Source organism: Mchenga conophoros, linkage group LG10 (assembly GCF_057382185.1).
Source record: "Mchenga conophoros isolate Kocher_MC1m ecotype Shallow Benthic linkage group LG10, M_conophoros_male_GT1.1, whole genome shotgun sequence".
Taxonomy (NCBI): domain Eukaryota; kingdom Metazoa; phylum Chordata; class Actinopteri; order Cichliformes; family Cichlidae; genus Mchenga; species Mchenga conophoros.
Window position 1 is genome coordinate 26,187,843 of NC_140535.1, and position 26,848 is coordinate 26,214,690.

Consider the following 26,848-nt stretch of genomic DNA (forward strand, 5'->3'; position numbering starts at 1 on the left):
AGGCTAAGTGAAAGATGAGGGCAGAAAACAAAGGTGAACAGATGGAAAGAGAATGAAAGGAGAGTCAGAGTGGGAATGAGAGAAAATGCTTGAAAGATGACAACAGAAAGACGAGAGGACTTTCACTAAACTGGGTACCAGAGTCAATTTAATCACCCTAATTGGAAACAGACTTGCCAGCAGGCTGTTAGAAGGCAGGTGTCACCATATTGTAGTGGAATGTTTATCCGGATGTTGAACAGTCGATACCAGCAGGATAAACTGTGATTTATTTCCCAGTTCTATCAGTGAATCTGATATTTAGATGCACTTTTAAGTTAGTCTCATCACCTTCATTGATGGCATTCCAAATATGCTAAACTAGCGTTTGGATGATGAAATTAGGAGCAATTATGTTCAGCTTTGAGGTACATAAAAATCAAATTTCAAAGTTAAGCAAACCAGGTGCTGAACATGTTGGAGGAGAGGAAAATTATCCTGTAGCATAACTGAGCAATGGCAGTGGTAGATAAGAACATCTGTGACAATATTACGGCCTAATATTTAAATGGATGTCAAAAGCAATGAAAGCATTAGGTGCCATGCAACACAAATGAGAACAGAAATATGTAAAAGTAAAAAGAAAAGCGGGTAACCATGAATTAATGATGGCATAAATGGAAACCATTTGGCGTGTGAAATGGTCGAGCTCAAAAACATCATACTTTTTTTCAAATTTTGCTTTTAGATGCAATCGAGCTGACCCGTACGTGCAAACTATGGGCGTGCTTTTAGTTGTCAGCATTATAGTGTGCGCTTCGTGCTTTTTAATAACCGATCGCTGGTGTTTACAGCGCAAGGTGCATGAATTGTACCTCGGCTCGAGATGCAATTTCACGTACGTGGGTAAAACAAAAAAAGATCGACACGCTGCTTTAAAAATAGAACGGAAACACGTCTTCCAATGCAAAAACCCCTTCTGAAGAAGCCAATACGAGGCAGCAATTGAATTGTTGTGACATTCTGCATTCTCGTCCCTCAGTGTGGATGTCACTGGTAATGAGGCTCAGTGATAAAACTTGCGTGCAACTGCGAGGCCTTCTTGGCTTCCCAGGAGACCGAGAGCCTCGCGAGAAACGCAGCAGTTTTAGTAGCTCCTGTCATTGCCTCTGCCTCTGTCTCTACATCTCTATCCCTCTCTCTTCCCTCCCTCTGCCATCTGTCCATCTTAATTGCAGACGTGCTTCCTCATCATGGCAGGATAAAATTGAGTGTGCTCATCAGCACCGCCTTCCATCACCTCGAGTGCTGCTGTTTGATCAATTGATTAGAGAATCAAACCAAGCATAGAGGTGAAAGAAAGGCTACGTCTTTCTTTCTAAAAATACTGTCCGCTTGTTACAGTGGCTCACCGGGGTTCTTCTTGCTTGCCACCATATTTTATACATTCAGCTTCGGGGGAAATTAATTTAGTGATAATGACGTTTACTGTGATTTGATCGTGCAAAGTAAAAGCCAAGTAAAAGCCATAATAAATAGTGAGTACTGCATGCTTTTAGTGGGTGGAGAAATGTAAATAACTACCACCAGAATTTCATTTGAGCAAATAGGGCAAACCCACTGGGTTTCAATTAGGGAGGATCTGATGCTTTTCTCTGCCATTTTTCCTTTGGTTATAGAGGCTGATTAGATGGCTGTATTTTTACTGGAAACTCCTGCAGATTATGTGATAAGACTATGAAAATGCCACAAGACACACACAATAGGGGAGACAGAGGATTCAACACATTTCAGCATCTCGAGCCTGAGGCTGTTTGCTTGACTTGCATTCCCTATGGCTTATAGCGCAGATGTCTCTGGCATTATATAAGATGTACTATAAATAATATTTTCATATATAAGACAATATTAGAGTATGGGATTATTAAGAGTATTCCACGTAGAGTCTTGCATTAGCAGTTCTTTGCTGTCATATGCTTCCAGGTCAGTTTATAGATACTTTTGAGACAACATTCCCCTAAAAATGTTTCATTAGGCTAGTCCCATGTAACTTGATAAAGTTCATAAAAGTGACGCATTGTGCTGTTATGAAGGAAAGGATTCTGTAACACGTTCGCAACATCCTCTAAAATGTTTACTGCAGAAAAACCAGGGAAGAAACTCAGCCAAATAACCAAGAAAAGCAGTTTTCACAGGTGATGAACTCAAACAGTTAGTTAAATAAATGCTAGCCATTGGAGAAAATAATTTCAACCAATTCCAAGTGCCCGAAAGAAAAGAGTCAGAGTATGCAACTGCCACACAAATTATTTTCTAAGTATCATTTTTCTGGAGAAAAGAGTTACAGTAATGATGGCTGTATGATAAACACCACTGTTACAATCTGAAGAGGGTGGAGGAGGATTTAATATCTCTACCTCCAAGCAGCAAGTCATATCCATGGAAAAGAGAGCACGCAAGCTGCATTGATGTGAGAGAAAATATAAGCTCAAGTACTTCTTAGCTTATATTGTAACCTACCATAGGAATAAAAAGCAGGGGGTATTATTCTAACAACAAATGCTGTATGTGTGCAGAAAGACTGATTAAGTTTATTTCTTTATGTTACACAACTCCTTTGTTCACAAAGGCCAGAAACTTTTACTGTGAGACAGATTTCTTCATTAAGAAAACAAAACAAAACTAGCACTAGTTTACTTAGAAAAAGAATAATAACACCGGTCACTTTCACAATTACACAGTCTTTTCTCCACAAACTGCTTTCCAGCGATGTAAAAGAACGTTTAATATGCTTTTAACAGCAGCTCTCTGCTACACAGAAATAAGCTCATTTAAACTTGGAGGACATTCTTCTTGTTAAAAGGCATTTTTCCCTTCCTATTGTCGCCAAAGTGCTTACTCATAGGGTCATCTGATTATTGGTGTTTCTCTGCTTTCTCTGTATTATTCTCTTTACAGTATAATTCACCAAGAGGAAACCGATGTTGTGATTTGGACGTGAATAAATAAAATTGAATTCAATTTACATTACAGTAAATAGGGGGCGTGTTGAGTCTCTGACAAACATGAATAAATAAAGCATCACCTGGCTGGATTTTTATCTGTGCAATAGCTTTTCGTACTAAATGAGCAGTCACGACACTGTGAGCAGACTGAAAATAAAAACTGTGCTTCTAATATTATGGTATTGGTATCACAGTTGGCTTCATATTTGCATTTCTCAGTACTTTTTGTTGCAAAGTTTAAATGTACAAACTGAATAAGAAGGATTTTGCCTGTGCAAACACATCTCCGAATGAAACATGCTTCCACCTTGGATGCCATTTAAACACCCACACGAAACAAGAACCTGACACTGCCGCCACAGAAACTGACATTTTGTGGGAATGCAATTTGAACAACAGGGCAATTCAAGCCAAGCAGTGCCCGTTATGAAGTCTACTTGAATATGCTTTCTCCTCAATCTCTTAAATGTGTTGCTATCCAGGCATCTTTCACGAATGCGCCCACTTTCATTCTATACATCTCTCTCAAACTCCTAATTTTAAACAACAACAACAACTTTTTGCTGGAATGTGATTATTGAAGACCAGCTCAGCATCGTGGTTTCAATATACAGAGACAGAGATAGTTTGATGAGAAGACATTTCGATGATACTGCCTGAGGACACAAAGAGAACCAGGAGAGGAGCAGGAAAGGAGAGCTGAATCGCTGTCTGTTCTCCTACAAGAGTTCATCTATCCACATTCAATAGATGATCCCTGATGTTTGTTGCTTGGAAAGAAGAGACTTGTCTTATCTAACAGCAATTCATCAGTGCAGCAACAAGCCACTTAACGGGCTTAATGAAGTGCAGCCAAAGGAAAAAGGAAAAAAAGAATCAGACTCTGGCAATACACGTTATGAAGCGGTGATACGTTCACAGGTATAACTTTGATTATTTTCAAATGGAAAAAAAAGCCTGACAAATTCCAACATGTCTCAGTATCAGATGGAGATGGAGCAGCTTTATGTTCCAGCAATACTCACTGGCAAGAACAACTCTCTCAACCCTTCCATTTATTACAATTTCCCCAAGCTTCAAGTAGCAATTATAAACAACTGCTTTCCTAGAAGTTGGATTTTCTTTATATATCAAGAAAAACCCTATGGGGAGGACTCATTAATCAATATGCTAATCAAGGGTTGCTAATCAAGTCCTTATAGAAGGTGCACGAGAATAGGTGCAGTAATTGATTTTCCACTGCCATATACCACAATTTCTTTCACAAATAACCTCCAAACTAAAACCGATAAATCAATGCTGAAAACGCAACTGGTGCTGAGTGCATGTAACTAACACAAGTGATCTTTAAATGTAGCTGCTGATTTAGAGACTGAAACATAAATTTCTTGTGGTTTATCCTATTTGACTGTAGTATATGTAGGCTGATATATATTGAAACTAATTTTTACTGTACATATGTAACAAGTAATCACTTTTTCTCATGCTATGCTACGGCAGGCCAGGTAGGCTCCAACACAATCAATACCTAGATTGCACAGTTTTAGACCTAAAATATTTTAATAGTTGCAAGCATTTGCTTTTTTTTTTATCCAATTATTTGCAGCTGCACACTTCAATTGAAGAAACTGGAAACAACCTCAAAAAGCTGAAGCTGGAATTATGCTTTTTGATGGACTTCCAAGTTAGACATCTGTCTTAAAGAAGGCAGACACATTCAAACTGACTGATGTTCTTTACCAGATGGTTGTGCTGAGCTTCACGAGCTCATTCAGTATCCCCTACCACTGTAATTGTAGTAGAGAATACTATTATTGCTTCATATAAAGGCAAGCATTGCATATGTTGTGCCTGCCTGAAAGGTTTTCTTCAGCTTTGAGTACAAATTATGAGGAACCAGCCTGAGCAGAATGTGAGCTAACCCTCTGGGGACCGCAACAAAATAAAAAGTAAAGCTCTACGGGTTCAATTCATCATCAAAATGTAAATGAAAACTGGAAATTAAAACACAAAAAGAGAATCTGACATTGTGAGCAGAAGAGTATTTTTATTCTCTTTTTTTTTTTGCTTTTTCCTGCAGCCTTTCTCCTGTTCATACAAAGCCTAACCTTCTTACTCCTAAACCTTAATCCAGTGAGCACGGTTCTCTTTTTCTGCGGTAGCTGTAAAATCACTTAACAGCTATGGTCTTTATACAGAGGCCAGTCCCAAACCAAATCATAACCGTCCTGTTAAGTGTTGCGCTTACAAAATTGCATGTTGGCGAGTGTTGTCTTTCAGTATGTAGTAACACAAGAATCCAGAACCAAGACTGATGTAGCCTCAGCCACACGGCAAAATAAAGGCAACATTCACCCACAAACAGCACATTTAAGTCTGTTTATAATAATAAATAACATATACAGTACATAATGTGCTTGCAAAGTCAGACTGTTCTATAGTACCTCACATCTGAGCCCGAATATGGACAAGTTAGACTAACATGTTCTTTGTTTTTTTTTAACCATTGTAGTGTTTGTCTGTCAGATCCTGACAGACAAATTCATTCTCCTCATTTAAACCATTGCAAATATAAGAAGCAGTGGGCAGCTGTTGTTCAGTACCTGGAGACCAACTCCAGTCAGTGCCTATCACTGGATTACATCTGGGCATAATGACAGGAGAGTTAACCAAGCATGTTTTGATGGCAGGGAAAAGTTCCCCAAGGAAACCTGCAGAAGCCTCAAGTTCCATATGCTTACACATTTGTGACAGCTAATATACTGTAAATGTCCCAAAGCTGCTATGACCCTGGCATGGACATGTCAGCATAGTCTTTTGGTTATTATGTAAGGATCCAGGAAGTTGACAATGAGTCAAAAATCAAAAGGCTTAATCTGAAGTTTTTAGTTTATATTATTTTGTTGATCAGGTGCAAAGCAAACATACTTCTCCTTCTTTATTGCAAGTGTTACATTATTTTGGGGGCATTTGAGTTATGGTGAAAATCTGACACTGTTTATTCTTTCCCAGAGGCTTTGAGAATGCAGACTTGCATATTGTGAAATCATGGATTTCCATGATTCACCTCACGGTCAACTCTCAATTCTGGCACCAGTTGACAGCGTTTTAAGTTCCAGTTCTGGCCAGATAGATGGATTCTGTGCCTGGGAATTTGTTTTTTGCATCAAGTGATGTTGGGAGACAGAACCTCACGGCAAAATGGCATTCCACAACAGAGTGCCAACTTGGCATAGCCCGAAGTGAGTGAGACTTACAGACCAGGGGGTGTTCATCATTCATTTTGAAAAGAACCAGGATGTCTACAGGGCTGTGTGGTGGCCATCTGTCTGCCTGTGCATAGGTCTTTTTGACAACCTATTTGGGCTTCATGTTTATTATCTAAAAAACAAATCAATCGAAGGGATCATTCTTCCTGGCAGGAGACAGTTTTCTGAAGGGTGTCTATTTCCCTTTTTAACTCATGATTCTTTTGCAACCAGCCCTGATAGATACAACCAAGTGACCTCATTCAAGTGCTTGCCCATGGGTGTTAAAGCAATCATCTCCAATTTGTTGTAAATGGCTAGATGAACAATTGCTAGGTTTAAATATAAAGTGTAGACAGAAAATGGCAGGCAGGTGTAGGATGGTGGTTAGTGTACCACTAACTGTTATAGTAACTGTACAACAAAGAACAGATTCTCACAGTTTGGACGTCAACATTCCATTAATGGCTTTTATCGGTTGTTATCAGGCCTACATATTGTCAATAGCTTCCTCTACCTTTGAGTATACTCATTCATTTTAATCAATAAAAACCTGAAATCTAGATTATATAGATGTATAGCAGCAGTGTAGATAAGTACATATAAAATAAGGTCATCCATGGTCATCCTATGCACATGCATCAGTCCTTTATGCTCTTATACTTATCTGCAGAGTGATATGTATATAATGAGTTAACCGCATCAGCAAGTCATAGTGCAGGAGATAGAAAGTGACAATAAAATAAATGTTTTACAGGATTTAAAATCTGTTCAGATTTACAACAAACATGCTTTTTTTTTTATCATTCGACTGTGTGGCTCGCTTCATTTTTCTTTACAACCTTGATTTGATTTAAGGTTGATACGATTGATTTACTGTTCATCACTGCAAGTGTTTTTCTAGCTTGTCAGACAGTGAAGGTAATGGCCTCAGTGGGACGCAGTACAGTACATTAGTGCATTGATGTGTATGTGCGTGCAGAATGCACGGGATATTTACCATGGCGCGAGGTTCCTGGGAGGAGGTACGTGACACGCTGACTGTATCCCCGCTGCTTCGCCTGCTGCTCTTGTGCCCTTCAGCGAGCCAGCACCCCGAGGTTCCCAGCAGAGCGGCCACAGCCACAGCCCAAACACCCATGCTGCCCATGAGTGTTTCTCTGTGTGAAAAGCAAAAGTACAATGCACACATAGTTCTTAGACTCTTTCTGTTGTTCTGCAAACTGCAGTTACAAGAAATAAGTGCAGCACAGTTTAATAGTTCTCTTAACAAGTGTCTGTATTTATCAGGAACGTGACAGTTGACATGTCTAGTATGCAGTTGAAAACTGTGAAAATGAGACATAACCTCTTTAACATGTTCTTTAATCAGCGTGAATAAATAAACAATGTCAAAACTGTGCTGTTTATTACGTAGCTTTGACTGCAAATCTTCACACCTTACCTGTGATTTTAATCTGTCATAATCCAATTTGTATGCAAATAATTTTTGATTACTTTATTTACTTGATAATATATCAGTTTGTTTGCCCCAGAGGAGATAAAGACACATGAGTTGAACTCACGGTACCAATTATGCAGCTTTCCTCTCTGTGCAAAAAGCACAAAGACAGAAAAAAAATATGTGAGCCCTAATTCTTACTTTTTATTTGAATAACTCTGTCTTTATTGAATGTTTATCTGATATTGCAGTGCTTCCAAAATGTTTAAAGATGTCTGATAATAGATTTAGTACATGCAGAGACAAATACCTGAAATTATGTTAATGTATGCTCACAGACCAAGTGGAACAAGTATTATACTCGCCATGCACGCACACACATCACACAGCATAATGCTGCTATGTACACATCAAAGACCACACTGATGGGAATAATTATGTGTATTACAAAGTACATAAAAAATCTTTTGATGTCAACAAAGAGAAAACCCTCTGAAGTAAGAAATGGTGGAGTGGTGTGGGAGCTTAAAATAAAAATTCAGAAGATCGGTTTCACTGCTGTGACATGCGCACACTCACATACATACTGACAAATTCAAACATAACGGCCTCAAATGTCTTTCAAATAATGAGTAGTTCCTTTTGTTAATCATCTAAAAATGACAAAAATTTGAATTGAATAATTTAAACATTTAACTATGTTTGAAATTATGCCTCTTCTTTAGCCCTGATTGCAAAAGTAAGTGAACTAAAGAGCATTTCAGGTCAAATTAAATCACTCAGTATTCTACAGATGAGGGGAAAATATTATAGCAATTGGCTTAAAGTGAACCCCAGACTCAATAAACAACACTAATCGTCAACACAGTCACAATAGAATATAATGCAGGCTTTATAAAGACTTTGTCTGCTTTTTTATCTCATCAATGAGTATTTATTGCAAAGATATTGTACTGAGTTTATCTTGCACTGCACTGATGTTTTTAGTATTGTGCCAGCCTCCTGTAGCGTTTGCCCTGAGGGGAAATATTGACTTCTCATCAGATCTTATCAGCTGATGTGTGTCTTTATAGTTCCACTGTGCGACATGGCAGTTTGTTACGTGTGTAATTGTGCTTTTAGGTAATAGGTTTATTGTTTTTATTGTGGACTTATGCTTTAGAATATGGCTTTATTGTATGTTTTACTGCTGAACCAGCGTGAAAACAAATTTCCCTTAGGGGGCCATAAAGTTTGCAGTTGTACTGTAACAAGGGCACAAAAACCCATGATGCATCTCAAGCAGTACAATAGTTTATGGTGTCAAATGTCTGCAGTGATGCTTGACTTGAATGCAGAATTTTAGAAGAGAGTCGTGATTCACCTTGACCTGTTATGCCCTGGAGATGGTGGCTTAAAGTTTATCCAAGCTAACTTTTACTTTTTAAAGTAATAATTTTATGGCCATTTAATTTTTGCTTTCTTTTCTTTTTTTCTTTTTTTTACTATTTGCAAGCAGCAAAACAAAGTGTACACAAAACGGTTAATGTATTATATAATGAAACTGATTAGAGGGGTGTGCTATAAGTCGAGACTGATGGGTCTTTCTTTGCACCAATAAGAGTGACTTGTGTCTTTAAATAAGTTAATGAAAGGAAGGTTATGAGGAAAAAAATAACACACTGATAAAATGGGTCTGCAGAATTACAGGACCTGTAACATCAGATAATTAATCTTCCAGGGCTTGACATTGTCGCTATGGGTTATGCTTTTCACATTCATTTGATCCCTTGATAATATAAAAATTGATTAATAGAGCTTTAAGGAAATATACTTGCAAAGTGCACTTTAAGTAACAGCATAGTTTATTCAAAAATAACTTACTCTGATGTATTGCAAAGATAGATATCATTTTTTAAAAAACAGACTGTAGACATGCAGTAAGAAAATGTAAAAATGAGAATTTACTGGGAATTACAGAATGCACAGCAAAAGGAAAGCAGGAACCAAAGCAAGAGTCCAACAGTGATGAGGCAAAATAAAAAGAATGTAAAAGAAGATTATGAAGACACCAAATACTCTCAGAACAACTGGGAGAACTCAAATAAGCTCAAAGAAGGAGAGTCAATTGACAACACAGTAACTGACATGGGAGACACATGAGGAGGTAATGGGAAACAGGTGGAAACAATCACTGAAACAAGACATAGACAGGTAGTAAAACCGGCTAAGACACACAAGACATGTAACTACCAATATATAACAGCAAGAAGAAAACCTGCATAACTTCAATAAAACACTAAAACCACCAGCACATCATGATATATTTAATTTGCCGCATAACAACAATATGTTGTTTATTTCATTATCGCTTTCAATGGCTGGAGCTTGAAGAATTTATACATTGTGAAATATGTTGCAAATGTTGGGGTTTTGTGATTACTTTGCCGCAGTTTCTTATGTGACAGTTGAGTAAAGATACTCTGTTACTTTTCACTGCCTCATAGACACAAAATCACACAAGTCCTGTCAGTGTAAACAACTCATGAAGGGACCATCAACATTATTCAGCTAGCTAGCCGGGGGCTAATGGGCCCACATGGATGAGAGCTCACCCTTGTGAAATTAAACACCAAATGAGATCTGCCAGTCACTGTCTTAATGTGCTGCCTTTCCCCCTGGCATTGGCCCACACACAGCTACACACATTCATACATGAGCACACACGGGCACATACACACAAATGCAAACAGAGCCCCGGTCTCATGGACTGAATGGTCCATTTTGAAATTCATCAGGAGGGAGAAACTCTGTGCGGAAGCTATTATTTGACCAGAATATTAAAAAGCTTAGAGGAACACATTCTTTAGAGTCGCTGCAGCCTTTGGCAGCTTTGCACAGATCAGACTGGTTTACTGAGGGACTTGCAACAAAAACAGACCTAAGGTGCTGAAAGTTAAATGCATCTATTCACATCTCAGCTGTAGTGTTTCCCCATCTCATTATTCCTGTTTCCTTTTGTGGATTTCCTAAACTTATGTGACAGAGGGATATTGTTTATAGCACAAAGAGTCTCGCAGACCTACCTGTTGCTGTGGTTTCTACAATTAAAACTGCTTTACTTTCTGGACATTTAATAATAATCTTTTTCATCACAGTCAAGATCAAGTCTACAAACAAGTGGCTCTTTTACTTTACTACTTGCTTTAGAAAGTAAGACCTATTCTTGAAATCATGAAAACATAATTATTTGATTGCATCTTGGTTCCAGTCTTCATCAACAACACCTGTGGTCAGGTAGTTAATGCCTTCTTCGTGATGCTGCTATAATGCGTTTAGTTTAATAACGTTTATGAAGCTAAAATGAATGCACATTTAAACATAAGCAAAGTATATTACTTGTAAGTATATGACTTTTGTGTAGTAAAGGTCCAGCTGCCAGCTACCACAGTTTGAAATGAGACACAAGGAGAAAAGCACCAGCTTATGTGCCTTTAAGGTGTAGCCAGTTCAACAAGTCAGGAACTCAAATTTTAAGGCCAAATATTCATTTTCACCCAAAGCTTTAAAATGTTTGAGAGGCAGCAAAGATTTTTTTTAATGTATGTGTGGACGCCCAAACACAAGCTTACAGTATGAAAGGCTCAGTACTCCGGGGTCATGAAGAAATGAAATGCCGTGCCATAAAATTTAAAAAAATAATATTTTGGTCTTGTTCGGTAGGTTTTACTACAATTTTGCAAGTGACTAAATACAACACTTCAAGCTCAGAACTCACTTGTTTAACAACTTAAATACGGAAAAAATCTCATGTAAATGATAAAAAAACATACATAAAAAATATCAAACTTTTGATTTTTGAACTCACTCTACTTATATCGGACAAGAAGGATCTCCATCCAGCAGTTTTTCTTTCAGTGATATTGAGAGATGATGTCTATTTATTTGAATATAAACACTTAAGTAATCTTAAAGCTGTTCTCTTGTCAAGAACAGACATCAAAAGATTATAACTTTGAAATTGAGCTGGGTCCAAATTTTGTTGCAAAATGACTGTTTTTTAGTCTTCTAAAAATATAACAGAAAAGCACTTCTCTCTCTGTCTCTGTGTAAGAAAATACAAAAACATTTACTCCTAGGAGCACAACTAAACTGTCAGGCTGGGCCTAATGGTGATATTTTCAGCAATATCGTGTATAAATCTTTGAGAGCATAATGTTCTATCAGACTGGTTCTGAATCATGCATCTTGTTTCTTTTGTGTCATTTATAGCTTTTTTCGGTGGATCAAATTATCTATTGACTAAATGCATCATAACCTATTTATGTATTTGGAATTTGGCCAGACAAAGAAAAAAGTAATAATTCAGTCAGTTAAACTCATCATAGTTATCTGTGTTGACAGAAAAAGAAATGTTTATAAGAATAAGATGTGGTTCATTCTTACTAGATTTTTGAAAATTGTTGTTTAACAGCAGTTCATATTTCAATGTGCTTTACTATGTTTAATTTTACTCCCACTAATAATTTTGAGCACGAATATTGGCAACCAGTCACATTGGCTGTATGTTCCTACCCACTTAGCCAGTAAAATCAAATTCACTCGTATCCATTTGACATTGTAAACTATAAAAAAATATGTGTATTGACAAAAATGAGAGTAGCTAACATGAAACCATCTTCATAACGCTGGCTTTATTGTTCGGTCATCTACAGCAGCTGTAACTGATCACATTTGAACATTCAAACACTCCTGACTTGCTGAGCACAATCAATGAGTTTGTGATTTTGAATCTATAATATTCTACAATAGCACCATCCTCCCAGAAAGATCTGCTCCATGAGCTGCAATAACAAACCCCACTTTAGTTATTATGACGGGAAAAAAGAAGCAACTCACCGTGACATTTAAACTGATTCAAAGATATAACTTAAAACTCTTTTTTGTACTCAGTACAGTTAAATTTACAATGCTAAAGGTTTATTATGCCCCTAGAATCTGACTAAATTAGCATGACTTAAGTGGCATGTTTGTCAGGAGACCAAGACACAGCCAAATTCAGAACTGGCATGTAAATGAGCATTGTATGCAGCCCTGCAGTCTCTCTGGTGCTCTTTGTAATGGCAGCAGGGAAAGGCCCCTAGCTGAGCTCTGAGACAAATTCAAGTGATCAGACTGAGCTCTCCTTCCTGCTCTCAGTCCCAGCTCTGCACCACTCCAGGTAGGTCTGCTGTCACAGTTACAAATGACACATGCAGTTCCAGAACGACAATCATTCCCCACTCAGCGTGAGTCCTCCCTGCAAGTTGCTGAGTATTTAAAAAAGATTACAAAGAAAGGGTGGGAGGGGCACAAAAATTAACATCTGCGAATGCTGAACAGCACATGCTGAAACTGTAGTTCACCACCCTCGTGTAAAATGTTTTGCATATGACGGATTGGCTTTCTTTGTGTTTCATGTCACTAAACAGCTTTAATTTTGAGATATTCTATTTATACAGTTTTAGAAATTATTAATGAAAAGAGTTATATTGGTTAACCTACTAGCCTATCCTCCAAAAGTAGAATGTTAAAAAAAAGATCGCCTGTCAATCATGTTATGAAAGCACAAATCATTTTTCCCCCCACATGATGCATGCCCCATTTTGGAACAAACCTCTCCACAGGCTGATGCTCTGAGTGCTGCCTCACTCTGAAGCTCCTCTTCTGTAAAATCTCTGCTATCATCCTGCGTCTACCGGCCTGTCTGCCTGCACTCAGGTTTCAAACAACCCATTCTTCAGAAAGATGTCTATGTAGCATGAAATAGAGCTACCAAGAGACTCGCCTTTGCCCAAAGTGTTTACATGACTCACTCGTCAAGATTTCATTCTTGTTCCTGTGCGGTTGGAAAAGATTCTGAAGAGACCAGACGTGTCAATCTGTCAGGCAGCCATGCATCAGGATCACACACGCTCTAACCTTAGTTATCTTTCAGACGCTCCAGATGAACAGGGGACACTTACTTTCAGCCTCCCCCACCCCCACCTTTTTTTATGATGATGAGAAATATGATAACTGTCAGGGTGCTCTGAGTGGTGTTTCCCAAAATGGATTCATACAGAAGCCTAGCCATGCAAAGTAAGGTCAGTCACTGACTGTGATGTAAATATGTTAGAAACACTACCCTTTGGAAGGAAGATGGGAGGTTGTCAGCACACCAGATAAAAGCTGACAGGTCGTATCCGCTCATATGATTCACAATTAAAACGAATTCTTCTCCAGTAGTCAAGGTGAAACTAATTAAGAAAGAAAGGGTCTAATTAATAGTGTAGCAGTTGGAGGCCTAAAGGGAACATTTGAACATTAAATCTTTTATTTGTTTGATAATATTCAGCTTATTTTAGCAATGATGGTGTTCCCTGCTTACAGCTGGCCCATAGGTTTTGGCTCTGTCACAAGCCCATACTGCTAAATTTACAGCTGCATCAAACTGCCTCAATTTGATCTCATTTAAATCTTTATAAAATATGCTGCCAGCTTTGAACTCTTCTACTCTTTAAAATGCATTAATATTTTTTATTTACACTTACATTGGCTCAAATGGTTGTACTCCCAGGTTTTTCTGTATCTGAGTGTAAGATTGTTAGTGATAAATTCTTCCGTTTGGGTTTCTGTTTGGGTTTGTGTTGAAAGTGTTGATTTTCAATAGTTTTGTAACAGTCTGTTTGATTTCATGTACTATTTTTGAGTGTTATTACTTAAACAATTTTTTGTTGTTGTTTTATAATTAGTTTTCCATTTTACCTGAATAAATCACAACATACGCTGAACACATTACCTGGACAAGAGCAGGTTATGTTCAGGGATTTGACTGAAATTGACTGAAAGCACCATATTTTTTTTCTTCTTTTTTTTTTTTACTAATTATCTGTATTTGCAGCATGGTTTAAGTGCAATACAGATTATCTGCAGGGCAAATACATGGTTTATGTGCAAACTATTGACCCATAACTTACCAATAATACCAGTTACCAATTAATTAAGTTGCAATAGCGCAAACTGTGCATTGCGATTTCACTGGAATTTACATGTATTCAGCCGGTGATGCATAAAATCTATAAATGTCTTTGTACTTGATTCTAATCTGCTGCTAAGTCACTTTCACACTGATGAAATTGCAGCTACTAGAACACAAAATACAGACCAAGAAAACCCATTGAATCAATAAAATGAATTTGACTTTGATCTGCTGACAAACTAAAGTGATTTCCATGTTTTTTAAGACTATTAGACTGTAACATTTAATGTTCTTTGTATCCATTTTAAAGTTTGTGTGGCTGTCACGCTAGGAAAAAAACAGGCACCAAGAGTGCACTGAGAGCTAAAATAATTAACTCAAATTCAAATGCTTATTTTGCCACAGTGTGCTAAATCCCAAGATTAATGATTTTCCGCAGCATTAAGCTCTTGTTCTTTATAGATTTTTATCATCATCTGATAATGTCTCTGATTGGAGTAGGTGGCACTAATAGGGATTATTTTTCAGGTTTTAGATATCACCCTTTGTCAATACACTTGAATCAAATGATTAGTTCATTACCAGGCCTCTGGAGAACCTAGGGTGTCTTGCATTGAAATCTGCTGCAATGACCCGGTTACTGCGTTCACCAGATATCAACACAATTTCGATCCGCTCCTCACGTGTTAACCTCTTCGACATGTCAATGGCTGTGAACAAAGAGAAACTTGTAAATAACTCATGAAAGAATAAAGTTACGTTGAAACCAAGCACACCATTGTTTTTCTTGTGACATTACAAATACGTTTGATGTGTCACATGTCCCTCTTCCTATTGAAAAAACAAAAGCTGTATCCAAGATGGCTGACTTCTAAATGGCCACCACAGTCACCACCCATCTTGAGGAGTTTGCCCCCTCACATATACTAATGTGCCACAAACAGGACATTAATATCACCAACCATTCCCATGTTATTACGGTGTATCCATATAAATGGCCCACCCTGTACAGCTAAATCCAAACCAAGCTTTCTAAGAATCAGTTGAAACTGATGAAGTATCATTTGATTGCAGCCTCTCTGACCAACCATGACATCTCTCTACCTTAACCAACGGGGTTGAATATCGCAGACAAGCCCCCCATTTGTGACAAATTGACTAGCTCAAGGTATGCAACAAAGGGTGCAAGTGGAATAAAATCTGACATTATTCGACATAATGCAACAAAAATAATAATATTGTCAAGAAAACAATTGCTGCCAGGTGGAAAGAACAAGAAAGACTGAGCAGTTTATCTGGGCAAGCTTTTATAGTTTGAGCTGCGTCACTTGGAAACCCTACTTTGTTATCCAGTTTTCCAGGACTACCTTAGAAAAAGAAGGAGGAGTGTGACACAGTGAAAAATGATTAAAGTTTAGTTAGTTAATAACTTATTATTGCAACAATTATTATTGCAAGGTGTTATTAAACAATGTTCTTACAAGAGTGCCTGATTATGTTTCAGCTGCAGGCTGTAGCAGGTAGCGCTGCTTGTTCGATTTGGGAGATTGTATAAACCATTGAATGTGTGATAAAAGGTGAAATCTAAAAACTGGTAAAAGTTAAAAACTTAGCAATTTGTTGAAGGCAAATAAAGATGAATAAAACTCTAACACCAAGCACAAACAAGATGACACAAACACAAGCGTGGAAACAGCCAACAGCAGAGCGAATAATACGAGCAACAATAAGGACGCCATTAAAGCAATTAAAACACGTAACAAAAACATATGGCAGCGGTGATAGAAAAGTTAATATATTCATTTTGCAGAGAAACAGCACCACATGTCCCTTTTCAGATTGTGTTAAAATGCACACTCAGACAGAAAAATAATGCTTCAGCCAACCGGAAAAGGCACAGGGACCACTGAGAGAGTACGGCGCAGGTTGTCGTGCTTTAGCGCGAGATATCCTTATCAACTCAGCTTCTCTTGCATTGCCTCCAAATTAATTATTGTCTGACGCTCTCTCTTTGCTACTTTCTTTCTCTATAGAAGAGACAGAGCTTCAGGCTGTTAGGTAGTAATAAGACCATCTTGACACTGGAGAGAGAAAGAGAATGAATAGTGGCTCCTTCTTTGGCGCCATACACTATTCTCTTCCTGTCCCACTTTGCTTTTCTAATATTGACTTTTGGCTTTTTTATTAGACAAGTTTCCGTGAACAGATCTACAGCCCTTGGGTGTTAAAGCCCACATCCTGCTTGTCATGTGTGTCTGAAAGACACAAACAGAGGGAGACTTGTTGAATCCATAAATCCTTGCAGGATGTATGACATGGCTGTAAGGGCAAAAAGGATATCAGGAGGCTCTGCAGTGCCATAACTGGGTGGTCTGCTGGGCTAACAGGACTGCATCTGTTAATTATACAGCAGTAGCAAAGAGGGAGAAAAACAGGTGACAGAAAACAGTGGAAGCAGAAAAAAAGCACATCCCGTGGCAGGAATGGCACTTTAGAGGCACTTTGGTTTCTGTATGTAATTATCGCTGATTGAAGAATAACTAGAACTCATGTTGTAGTACTAGTCATCTTCATTCAATATGTTGAACCCTTTGCAGTTTTATTATTTATAACTAATCGTTAATGACGTTGATGATGCTAAACTGCAGACTCCACTGGACACGCAGAATGATTCAGTAAATGAGTTCTCTACTACAGTAAGCGAAGTAAAATTCCTAGACAGCTTGAATCATATCATTGTTGAAATGTGATATGGCAAATCAAGTTTCAGTAAAAATAAATAAATAAATAAATTCAATATGACAGTTTTAAATAGTGGCGGTGGTGGGGAGGCTTCATAAAAGGGACAGGCAGATGGCTGAATAAATTCACTGCAGAAAACATATGCTAGGTGACCTTTTTGTAACCCCTCCATGCATTTCTTCCTCTCCTCTGACTCTTTTGGTCAGTTCAATTCAAGCAGAGGAGGCGGCAATCACTATTTGCTCAGAGCTGCGCTGCTGATACTCTCAGCTCAGCTGCTGTGTTCATATGGGATGCAGCAGTAAAGGTCATTTCTAGAAGTTCAACATTAGTGATCGGAATTTCAAGTGAACCATGCTGCCCACATTTCCTGCACTCTACGGGGAGTACAGTGGACTTATCAGGTGAGTCAATGGCCACAGTAATGTGAAATAAAAATGTAGAGAATCTAATGGACCAAGTTACAACCCTACCTCAGTTTCAATGTCATTCATATTAATTCTTACTGTCATAGACCTCATTTTAATCAGTTAAAGCTCTCTGTGAGACTTCGAGCGCCCTGGTTAGACCCACAAGAAAGAGTTTAAAAAGTTGAATCTTGTCAGAAGCATCCAAATGTGAGTGTTTTTGCAGATGGAGCAACCCAGGAGAGTACAACTCGCCATATATAATGCATTTTTACCTTTGTTTTGAAGCATGGCTCATTACATTTCTCTGGGAAATTTGCAGACCAAAGTTTCAAAGTGTAAAGAAATGGAGGGAGTCAAGTGGGTATGGTTTACCTGAGGGGACTGCTTTGTAGCGATAATAAATCCTGCTCCTGATTAGATGAACTCTGCATGGGTTTCAGGTGATGTGATGCCAAGCATCACTGTTCACGACTGGGAAATTATAAGTGATAAGAAAATTTAATTTGCCCTAATTAAATGTTACACAAAAATGTCATCCAGGCCTCTTTAACTGTGGATTGTTTAGAGCCTGCAGTGACTGTGTTAATTAAAATGACTACTCACTGCAAAAAAGGTGCAAATAAATCAGAGAATCAGTTAATCAGTCAAACAATCAAAAAAGCAAATTAAACAATGAAATCTACAAAATGCTGTCCGATTTTAAAACACAGTTACTTATCAAACAAAAAGTAAAACTGTTTTTTTTTACTTGGTCTGCTGCTGCCTGCTATGAGACAGTTGTACACACCTAAATAATCAAAATCTGTTGAGAAGCCAACTGACTTTTTCCCGTTTAACAGTCCCCAATCAGCATACTATCACACACCACTCAAATCTCTCATTTATATGCTGGATTTCTATTTGGAAAAGTAATTTTTAAGCACAGCTTAAAATTGTCATTTGGAGTAACAAAGCTGATGTTTTGGTCATTTTCACAATTTAAAAGTATTTGCTGCCAACAAGGATTCCCTCTGCTGGAACTCTTTCCGCGATCAAGCTCGGAAGCTGGAAACTGCAAAAAAACCAAAAATTACTACAAATCCAGCCCTGCCGTGTGAACTTCGAGTCGGGACGCTGACTACAGTTTACATTTTGTATGCTTGTGATGCACTCTTAGAGGATGGATAAACCTTGTATACCATATAATACAAAACACCAGTAGAAGTGTGTGAAAGCTCTTGGTACACAACCATAGTAGGAGCTCTGTTGCCATTGTTGACCTCTATTGCCATGCACTGCATAATAGCACGTGTATATATGCACACATTCTGCTTTAAGCTGGTTCTGGCAGTTAGCAGGAGAGCACAGGAAATAATCGTTATAGTGCAGATTCTATGTGTGCATGTGCATATGTATACTAGTGTATCATCAGTGTCAGTACTGTAACTGCGTGAGTCATCCGACTATTAAAGCTGTCTCTGAACAACAACAACAAGCAGCCATAATCTGCTGGACACCACGCTGTAATGGCTCTCTGTTTGACAGCTAATAAGTTTCATAGCAGATTGCAAACTACAATGTGCCCAACTGCGCCACTATTCTGGCTACATCATTATTTCTCAACTTGACCTCAAGGTGAGCTGCAGAATTGCGCTGACAGAGTTCGGAGCTAACTCCCTTAATCCCCCAACTCTTGCTGTTCTAATATAACCGTGATAAGTACTGGTTACGTCCTGGTCCTCATGCCTTCTTGGTGGTATATGTTACAGCTTTAGCAGGTCTGCACGGAGTCAGCATGTATGCATTGGGACATGCTTGCTTGTATCCCTGCAAAGAATGAACAGGTTTGTGCCTAAACGATATGTGTAACAGTAAATTACAGATCGGAGCCTCTAGAGCAAACAGATCTAGCAAGAAGTATTGCTATTAATGTTCTCATTTAGGAGCAGGGGGTTGGGACTGACGGTCGCTCTGAGCAATATATTTGCATGCCTTTCTGTATGAGACTACCTGCCTCAGTTTATAGTTTTATGGGTTGTTTGCCGGCATAAGAATGAAAGGCTGGGACTTTAAACCTATTTGTACACATAGCACAGTGATGAATGAGCATAATTCACCCGTTTGATGTCGGCTGCATATCTGGTTCCAAGTAGAGAGCGAATCCAACAAATCCGAAAAGAGACTGCAAAAAAAAGGAAAAGAAAAGAAACAAAAAAACGAGTGGAAGGAACTGAGAAGGGAAGCAAGTGGCGGGAGAATTTTCAGCACCGTGGAGAGCTCCGGTGCAATATACGCTATACTACGGCAGCGTGTGCGCCGACCAATCCTCATTTCCCACTCCGCTGGCCGTCACGGAGGCTTTGCTTCCACCGTGCCAACTCTCTGGTGACACTGATAGGATTTTCCCATGAGAGTGCGCCGAAGCAGCTCATTTAACGCAATCAGACAAGAAATGCTCGCCGTGTTTCAGATGCTGTGCCCTTTACACTCATATAAGAGTTTTTGCGTGCTCCATAAGACCCTGGTTGTTAATAGATAAAGTCTTGCCAGCGTCCTGAAGAAAGCAATTGGCCGACGAAAGAAGGGGGAGTGTGTGTGTGTGTGTGTGTGTGTGTGTGTGTGTGTGTGTGTGTGTGTGTGTGTGTGTGTGTGTGTGTGTTGAGGGGGTTCAGGGACCAAGAATCAGTACCATAGAGCCCAGCGATGTGAGGTGTGTGTGCGCGTCTCACAGTGTTATCATTTCAGTCCCTCTGCTGCTTGAGCAAACCTGGCGCATCCGGGCAAAGGAGTCCTCCTGGACCCATTTATCAAACATTGCCCTGTTATTTTCGTGCAGGTAGGGCCTCTGCACGGTTATGTGGGGTTACCAAAGGTGGCATGTGGTCATGTGAAATGATTAATCACAAGCCGTTTTGCGCCAGACAAAAGGCGACATAGCAGGCAGTGTAGTTAAAAACTGTCACAGATTGTCACTGACATCGCCCTGCGCTATAAAGCTGCACCTCTCACACATCTCCCCGGCTGTAAATTCTAGAGCTCTGTATTATTGATGCATTTCTCCTCAGCTGTAACTAATTCAACATTAAAGCACGCCACTGCCATCCTCTTTACAGTTTCCGTTCATTCACACTCACCCTAATGCAAATAGTGCGGATAAAGCGGTGTCACGCACCCAAAACAGCCAAACTTGTAAAAAAGAAGAAAGAAACGGCAGATAAATGCGCCTTTTAGTGAGTTGATACCCCACACCCCGCCTTAGTACATAAACCTTTCACCTTACCTGTGGTATTCCGAGGCAAACGGATTATAAAAGAAAGGAAATTCGTGCAAATATGCCACAGATTTCCTCGCAGAGACTCGTCCAGTCTGCGCTCCTTAGTTCCACTCCTCTCCTCTCCACCTCTCGACAGGGTTTAAAGGGTTCAAATTAATTATGGGCTAGTGTAATAGTAGCAGCAGCTGTGTTAGTAGCGACGGGTAGAGCGTCCCAACTCTCAGCAGCGGCTTGCCATCCTCCGGCTCCTCTGGCTGGTTTCCTCTCAGCGCTACGCTCCAGCTCTGCCCCTATTTCAACTCCTCTCACTCCGCTCTCCTCCTGACGTCAGCCGCTGCACGCCAAATGCGGTGAGGCTACATCTGCAGATCCATCGCATTGGAAAGCGACACCTGTGTGTGTCTGTGTGCATGCGTGTGCGTGTTTGCGTGCGTGCTAAGACACTCGCGAGGACCACATACCTTGCAGGGGAGAAAGACGTCGTGTGAAATATTCAAAGACTGTTTTCAGTTTTTATTCGTACTGTTTTTTTTAACCAGGGGTTGGAATCAACCTTAGATGCAAGATGTCGGTAACGTTATGAAGTTCACATAGTGTACAGGTACAATAATACCCGTGATTTTTTGTATTTGTATGAAAGTACAGGACTTGAATCGGTTACCTTTTTCGATCCGTGGTGACCCTTAAGTAGATACTACCTAAAATATATCTTGTTTAAAATTTATGGTGTAAACTCAGGCGTTGAAAATGACAAAGAAAAAAATGCAAGCAACCAACATTCTTCTACTTCTTTGCAGTTTTTTTTTTTTTTTAATACAGTGACACATGATAGGAATGCTGGTGCTTGATAGAAGAACATGATAAAAATCAAATGTTGTCTTAAGTGTCAATGTCATCTTTTGCAAAGCTGCCTTATGGCGCCATAGCTGACAGTATAACAAACACTTGTAAGTAAAGTAATCATCATCTCTATGGTCCCCTTTACACATTTTCATGTAAGTGGAGGACTTGTTGAGATGGAAAAAAATGGAAAAATATTAAAGTGCGCGTGGCACAATTAGGTCTACATACTGTATTCTAAAAAGACACGAGAATGGTGGCACCACCATCAAAATTGCATGTGGCACTAAAACATTAATGCTCAATGTAACATTTATCAAGACAACGAAAAAAAAGAAGGCTGGAAAAAAATAAGAATCAAAGAGAAAGAAATGAAAAGGGGGAGAGCGGGAATAGGGGGAAAGTGAAGAAAGGCGCTTTAGTCATCAAGTTGCTGTGCACAAAGAAGGAAAGAAAGAAAGAAAAATTGTAATTCACTCTATCAGATATTGTCCATAAAGCAGCCCAACTTGCAGTAACAGATGATGTCTGATAAGATGGAAAATGGCAGTGTTGCAATTGGCAGCATGACCCTAAAGTACCTTCTGCCTTTTTTCATGGTCATGAATCAAAATAATTTGAAAAGTGTTTATTTTTTGTCTTTTTTGGTGTCTCTTTGGTAACATATCTCATCAATTACGTTTTACAAATGTGTGGAAAACAAAAGGATTCATGTGTTATTCAGGGGTGTTTTAATGTTCATATGGCATTTGGGAAAAAGACTGGCAAGGAGGCACATAGAGGGAAGTCTGTTATGTGGGCCAAGTAGAGATGGAGATGCAGTCTTAGTTGAAGCAGTATTTAGCATGTGTAGCAATAAAAAGAGCACTGAAGTAACTTTTTAAATGCAAGACAAAAATTCTCAGAAAAGCAATATAATCAAATGCAAAGGCCTTAATATTGTATTATATTTTGGGAGGATGTTGCTCTGGGTTTAGAAGGTAAAGCTATTTGCCCTACAAGACATTGCTATATACTTTAAGTGTGTGGTTGTTTACTAAGAGTGCCATTTCTTGGTTGTTATACTGGTTGCTTATTGGATGGATGATGCTGGTTAACAGATTGTGAGGGTGTTCAATGTAGTCATTTAAATGCAGTTATTATAATTATTCACAAGTTTTATACATTTATTGGTCAGGCCACACCAAAGAGCCTACTCAGGCCACATGAATTCAAATTTTAAAACTTACATATGTAAATAAACTGGATACAGATTCAAATCCACGCAATCCACAACACAACACCATCCAGTGAAAGCAATCATGTACATACTGCATAGACTTAAAAGAGAAAGATTAACAATTATTCATGTTGATGTCTTGTTTGTTGCTTTGCAGCTTCTGAATATCTCAGTTTTTAGGGTAGTTTCTATCTTTTGGAACAGCCTCAACTCATAAGACACTACCTGACTGCATTCAGCCTGTAAAAGTTTTGGTTTTCATATTTTCCTTTCTTTAAACTAATTAGTAAACTTTAGCTGAGATCCCAAGAGCACTAAAGCAGCCTGACTCTAACCTCAATATTTTTGAAATATAACTTGCTCTCTCTATACTGCCTTCACTGTGATGAAGAGTAGAGCAGACTATTCTGAGTATTTTGCTTTTCAAATACTGCACGACAAACACAAACACCTACTTTCTAATGCTGAAGAACGACCCTACAATAAACTTCCAAGTATTTAAAACGTGTTTACACATTTTTATATAGGACCTCTTCTTCATTTCTATGATAAACACGAGGACACAGACAGACACATATAGTACACACATACACACATTCCTTAACCCATCTCTGGGCCACTGAAGTGGAAATGTTTTGATCTATATTATTGACAAATGCACACCAGATCTATTCGTAAAACCAACAGCTCTCTGGGCACTGCAGAGACGATCTCAGGCTGCTGTAAGCGTACCCTGAGCAGCAAATCAATCACACCTAAATGGTACAAATATGAATTAACCCTGGAGGGGCTCATATAGAACCCGTGTGTGGCATCGCAAATGGAACATCATTTGCATTTTACCCACAGCTACACCCATGTCTGGACAAACTTTCAGATGCACATGTGGGTACTGAGCAGCTACAGCAGTCATCATTATCTCTGTCATCGTTTGTTCAGGACAGGAGTGTTTGTACTAGTAGTCATACATCAGAAACATAATATCTTCTCCCCTCAACCTTAGAGGCACTGAGGCATGTGTCAGCACTAAAAGGTCTCTCTCACCCAGGTGTTCCCACAGACACAGAAACAGCAGGAGACAGAGCCATATCTCTTCTTTATGTGCTTTTCCTCCAGCTCACCACTGCCAGTACTGATGCAATTCGTACACATACACTGAGCACATGTCAAGATCATTTAGAGTAGATGAGACCTCCAATTTCTAAATGTAAAAATACACAGACTTACCTACTTATACATTTAAATTTAGATTTTAAATATAAAGATATAGAGGCAGGCAGGTGTGTTTCAGGTAAGTCCTTTTATTTGTTGATTCAGCAACTGGCTGGAGGGCCAAGTTAAGGGTAAATGGAAGTATCCGTCAAGCTTCTCAAGACAACAGGAATCTAGGAGCACTGCAGAAACCGACAGGTTTCAGGCAATTAACTGGATAGCAAATGGAAAATCAGGGTTACAGAATGGAAAACACAAGAACAGAGACCTAATTACCACCATGATGGTGACAAGGATTTGGCGGAGATTAGTACAACACACCTTAAATACCATGAGCTGATGAGATACAGTAAAACATGGGTGGAGGAAAAAGCCGGGGAAACGGACATTCTACCAAAGGGTGGAAAAGTGAGGAAACATGGGAGAGAAATGCAGGCCATCCAGGATCATCTCCGAGCTCACTGAATCATCACCTTAAATATAAACTGATGTCTGCACTAAACTATATAAAAGTGCTACAAAATTAGTACGCTTCAGTTTGTTTTGAAAGACATTTGATGAAACAGCACGTCATGTACAGATCCCATATCTGATTTTAGAATTCTGAAATGAATTAGGACAGTAAGATTTAAAATTACTCTTCGCCAAATATCACATACTGAACAGTCCTTACCTTTGAAAACAATCTCTCATCTGCCTCCCCTGACCTTTTTCTTGTGTCCTATATTAACATTTTCTTTTCTCACTCTCTCAGCAGCAACTGTATATTTAGTTAGAACACACATATTGTGGCACTGTGTGAAGATACAGTTTCTTTTTGCTTATATTTGTTGAGCTATTTAAAAAGTTGCTTTTGAAGTGGTCTCCAACTTTTTTTAAAAAATCAACCAAAAAACAAAAACAAAAAAGAATCTGTTAATGCTCACTGCTTTCCATAGTGCTAGATAGATAGTAAAGTACCGCAACTTTATTTACATCTGCACTATGAACGCTTCACACCTTCAAATGTCATTATTTTTGTATTAATGAAGAAACATTTCCATGCCATCACTGGGAGCAACATAAGGCTACATGCAGCACACGATCACTCAAAATGTAAAAATTAACTAATAGCACCAACCAGCCTATCAGATTCAACTGCTCATTAAACTGTAATCCCTGCTTATCTAAATACATGTATTATCAGTTTTTAACAACTGGAAAATCCGAAAAGATGCGGTGGCTTGATTTGATGTTGGGATAATGTGGATGCCAAACAAAAACAAGCAGTAGCATTGTGACTACAGCTTCAGTGCTGGACTTAAGGGCTGCTGTCATAGGGTGAGAGGTAGACATTCCATTTAAAATCAGTGGCTGCCATTATTCTGTCATGTCTGAGTCACTGCACAATTACCATTTCCTACTAAGGCCTGAATCACGTCATATGATCAGCTTATTTGGTCAGTTCAGTTGACATTTTGGTAAAACATTGACAGAAAATCGTTGCAGTGTAAACACTATGTCAAAAGCAGATCGCTTTAACACTGTGAATGATGCCCTTGTCTCAAGTCACAACTTCAAACAAAAAATTACACTGAACAAGTGAACCCTGCAGTTTCTGAAAAATGAAACTGGGAGGAAATTCCAACATTTTGTTTTCTAAGTTGTCATTTTGTAGCCAAGAAGAGGCTCTCTGTGTACTCAACATGTTCCACCAACAATGACATTAATGTACCCGAAGGAGAAAAAAACATCTCTCTGTGTATGCTGACACACCTCTGATCTTACACAAACACACGGAAACATAAATAACTTTACTTCATCCTGTATTCTACTGAATAGAGCGGTCAGACAAACCTGTAGTGTATCAGCTGTACTACCATTGTTCAATGAAACAACTTGCCACTGGAGAGAGACAGAGAGAAGCAGAGCAGACAAAGTGCTGCCTTAGCTTCTCTTTGTAGCCTCCAGCCACGAGGCATCTCATGGACAAACCACGGCTTTTGATTTGTTATGCTGCCACGCACTCGTGCGTGCTAATGCACACGCTCAGAGATGCATTGTGCTCCCACATACGCAGAAACACGCGCCGGCGCTTGCACAGAACTACATTTCTCACTCTTGGTCCCACGCCTGTGCCCACACATACACATTCACACACCTTGTATAATGGTCTTTGTTTCCTCCTCCTGCCCTGCTCCAATTTGATGGCAGCGCGGCCGCCAGGTTCCCCAGATGACCATTGAGATAGAGCTAACAGATGAAAGCAGCAGTAAGACGCTGGCGGTAATGGTGCTAGAGCTCCGGCTTACAGCCCATATTTCTCACTGATGGCTGTGCTGCCCTGCCTCCTTCTGACACCTGCAGGAGTGAGCTACTTGGAAGACTTGTTAGTATAAGGGCAGCAGGAACACAAGCTTAAAGCACACATTTGCACATATCCTTACCGAGATATGCACAAGTTTTTCACTTGCAAAGCAATTTATTTTACAAATACCCTCATTCGTTTCCTTACAATATTTTATTCTATGTGACCACAAT

At 39.0% G+C, this 26,848-nt stretch overlaps 1 protein-coding gene across 1 annotated transcript in view; it reads right to left on the reverse strand.

The window, feature by feature from the left end:
• The window catches only part of fstl4 (follistatin-like 4), a 208,906-nt gene extending 187,595 nt beyond the window's left edge, over positions 1–21,311 (reverse strand). Inside the window, exons 1-2 of the mRNA XM_085289588.1 lie at positions 21,064–21,311; positions 7,233–7,392 (exon numbers count right to left, since the gene is read on the reverse strand). Coding sequence (XP_085145714.1) covers positions 7,233–7,382 — 150 coding nt within the window. The 5' untranslated portion in view covers positions 7,383–7,392; positions 21,064–21,311. The remainder of the gene's footprint in view (positions 1–7,232; positions 7,393–21,063) is intronic.
• Between the last annotated feature and the right edge of the window lie 5,537 nt (positions 21,312–26,848).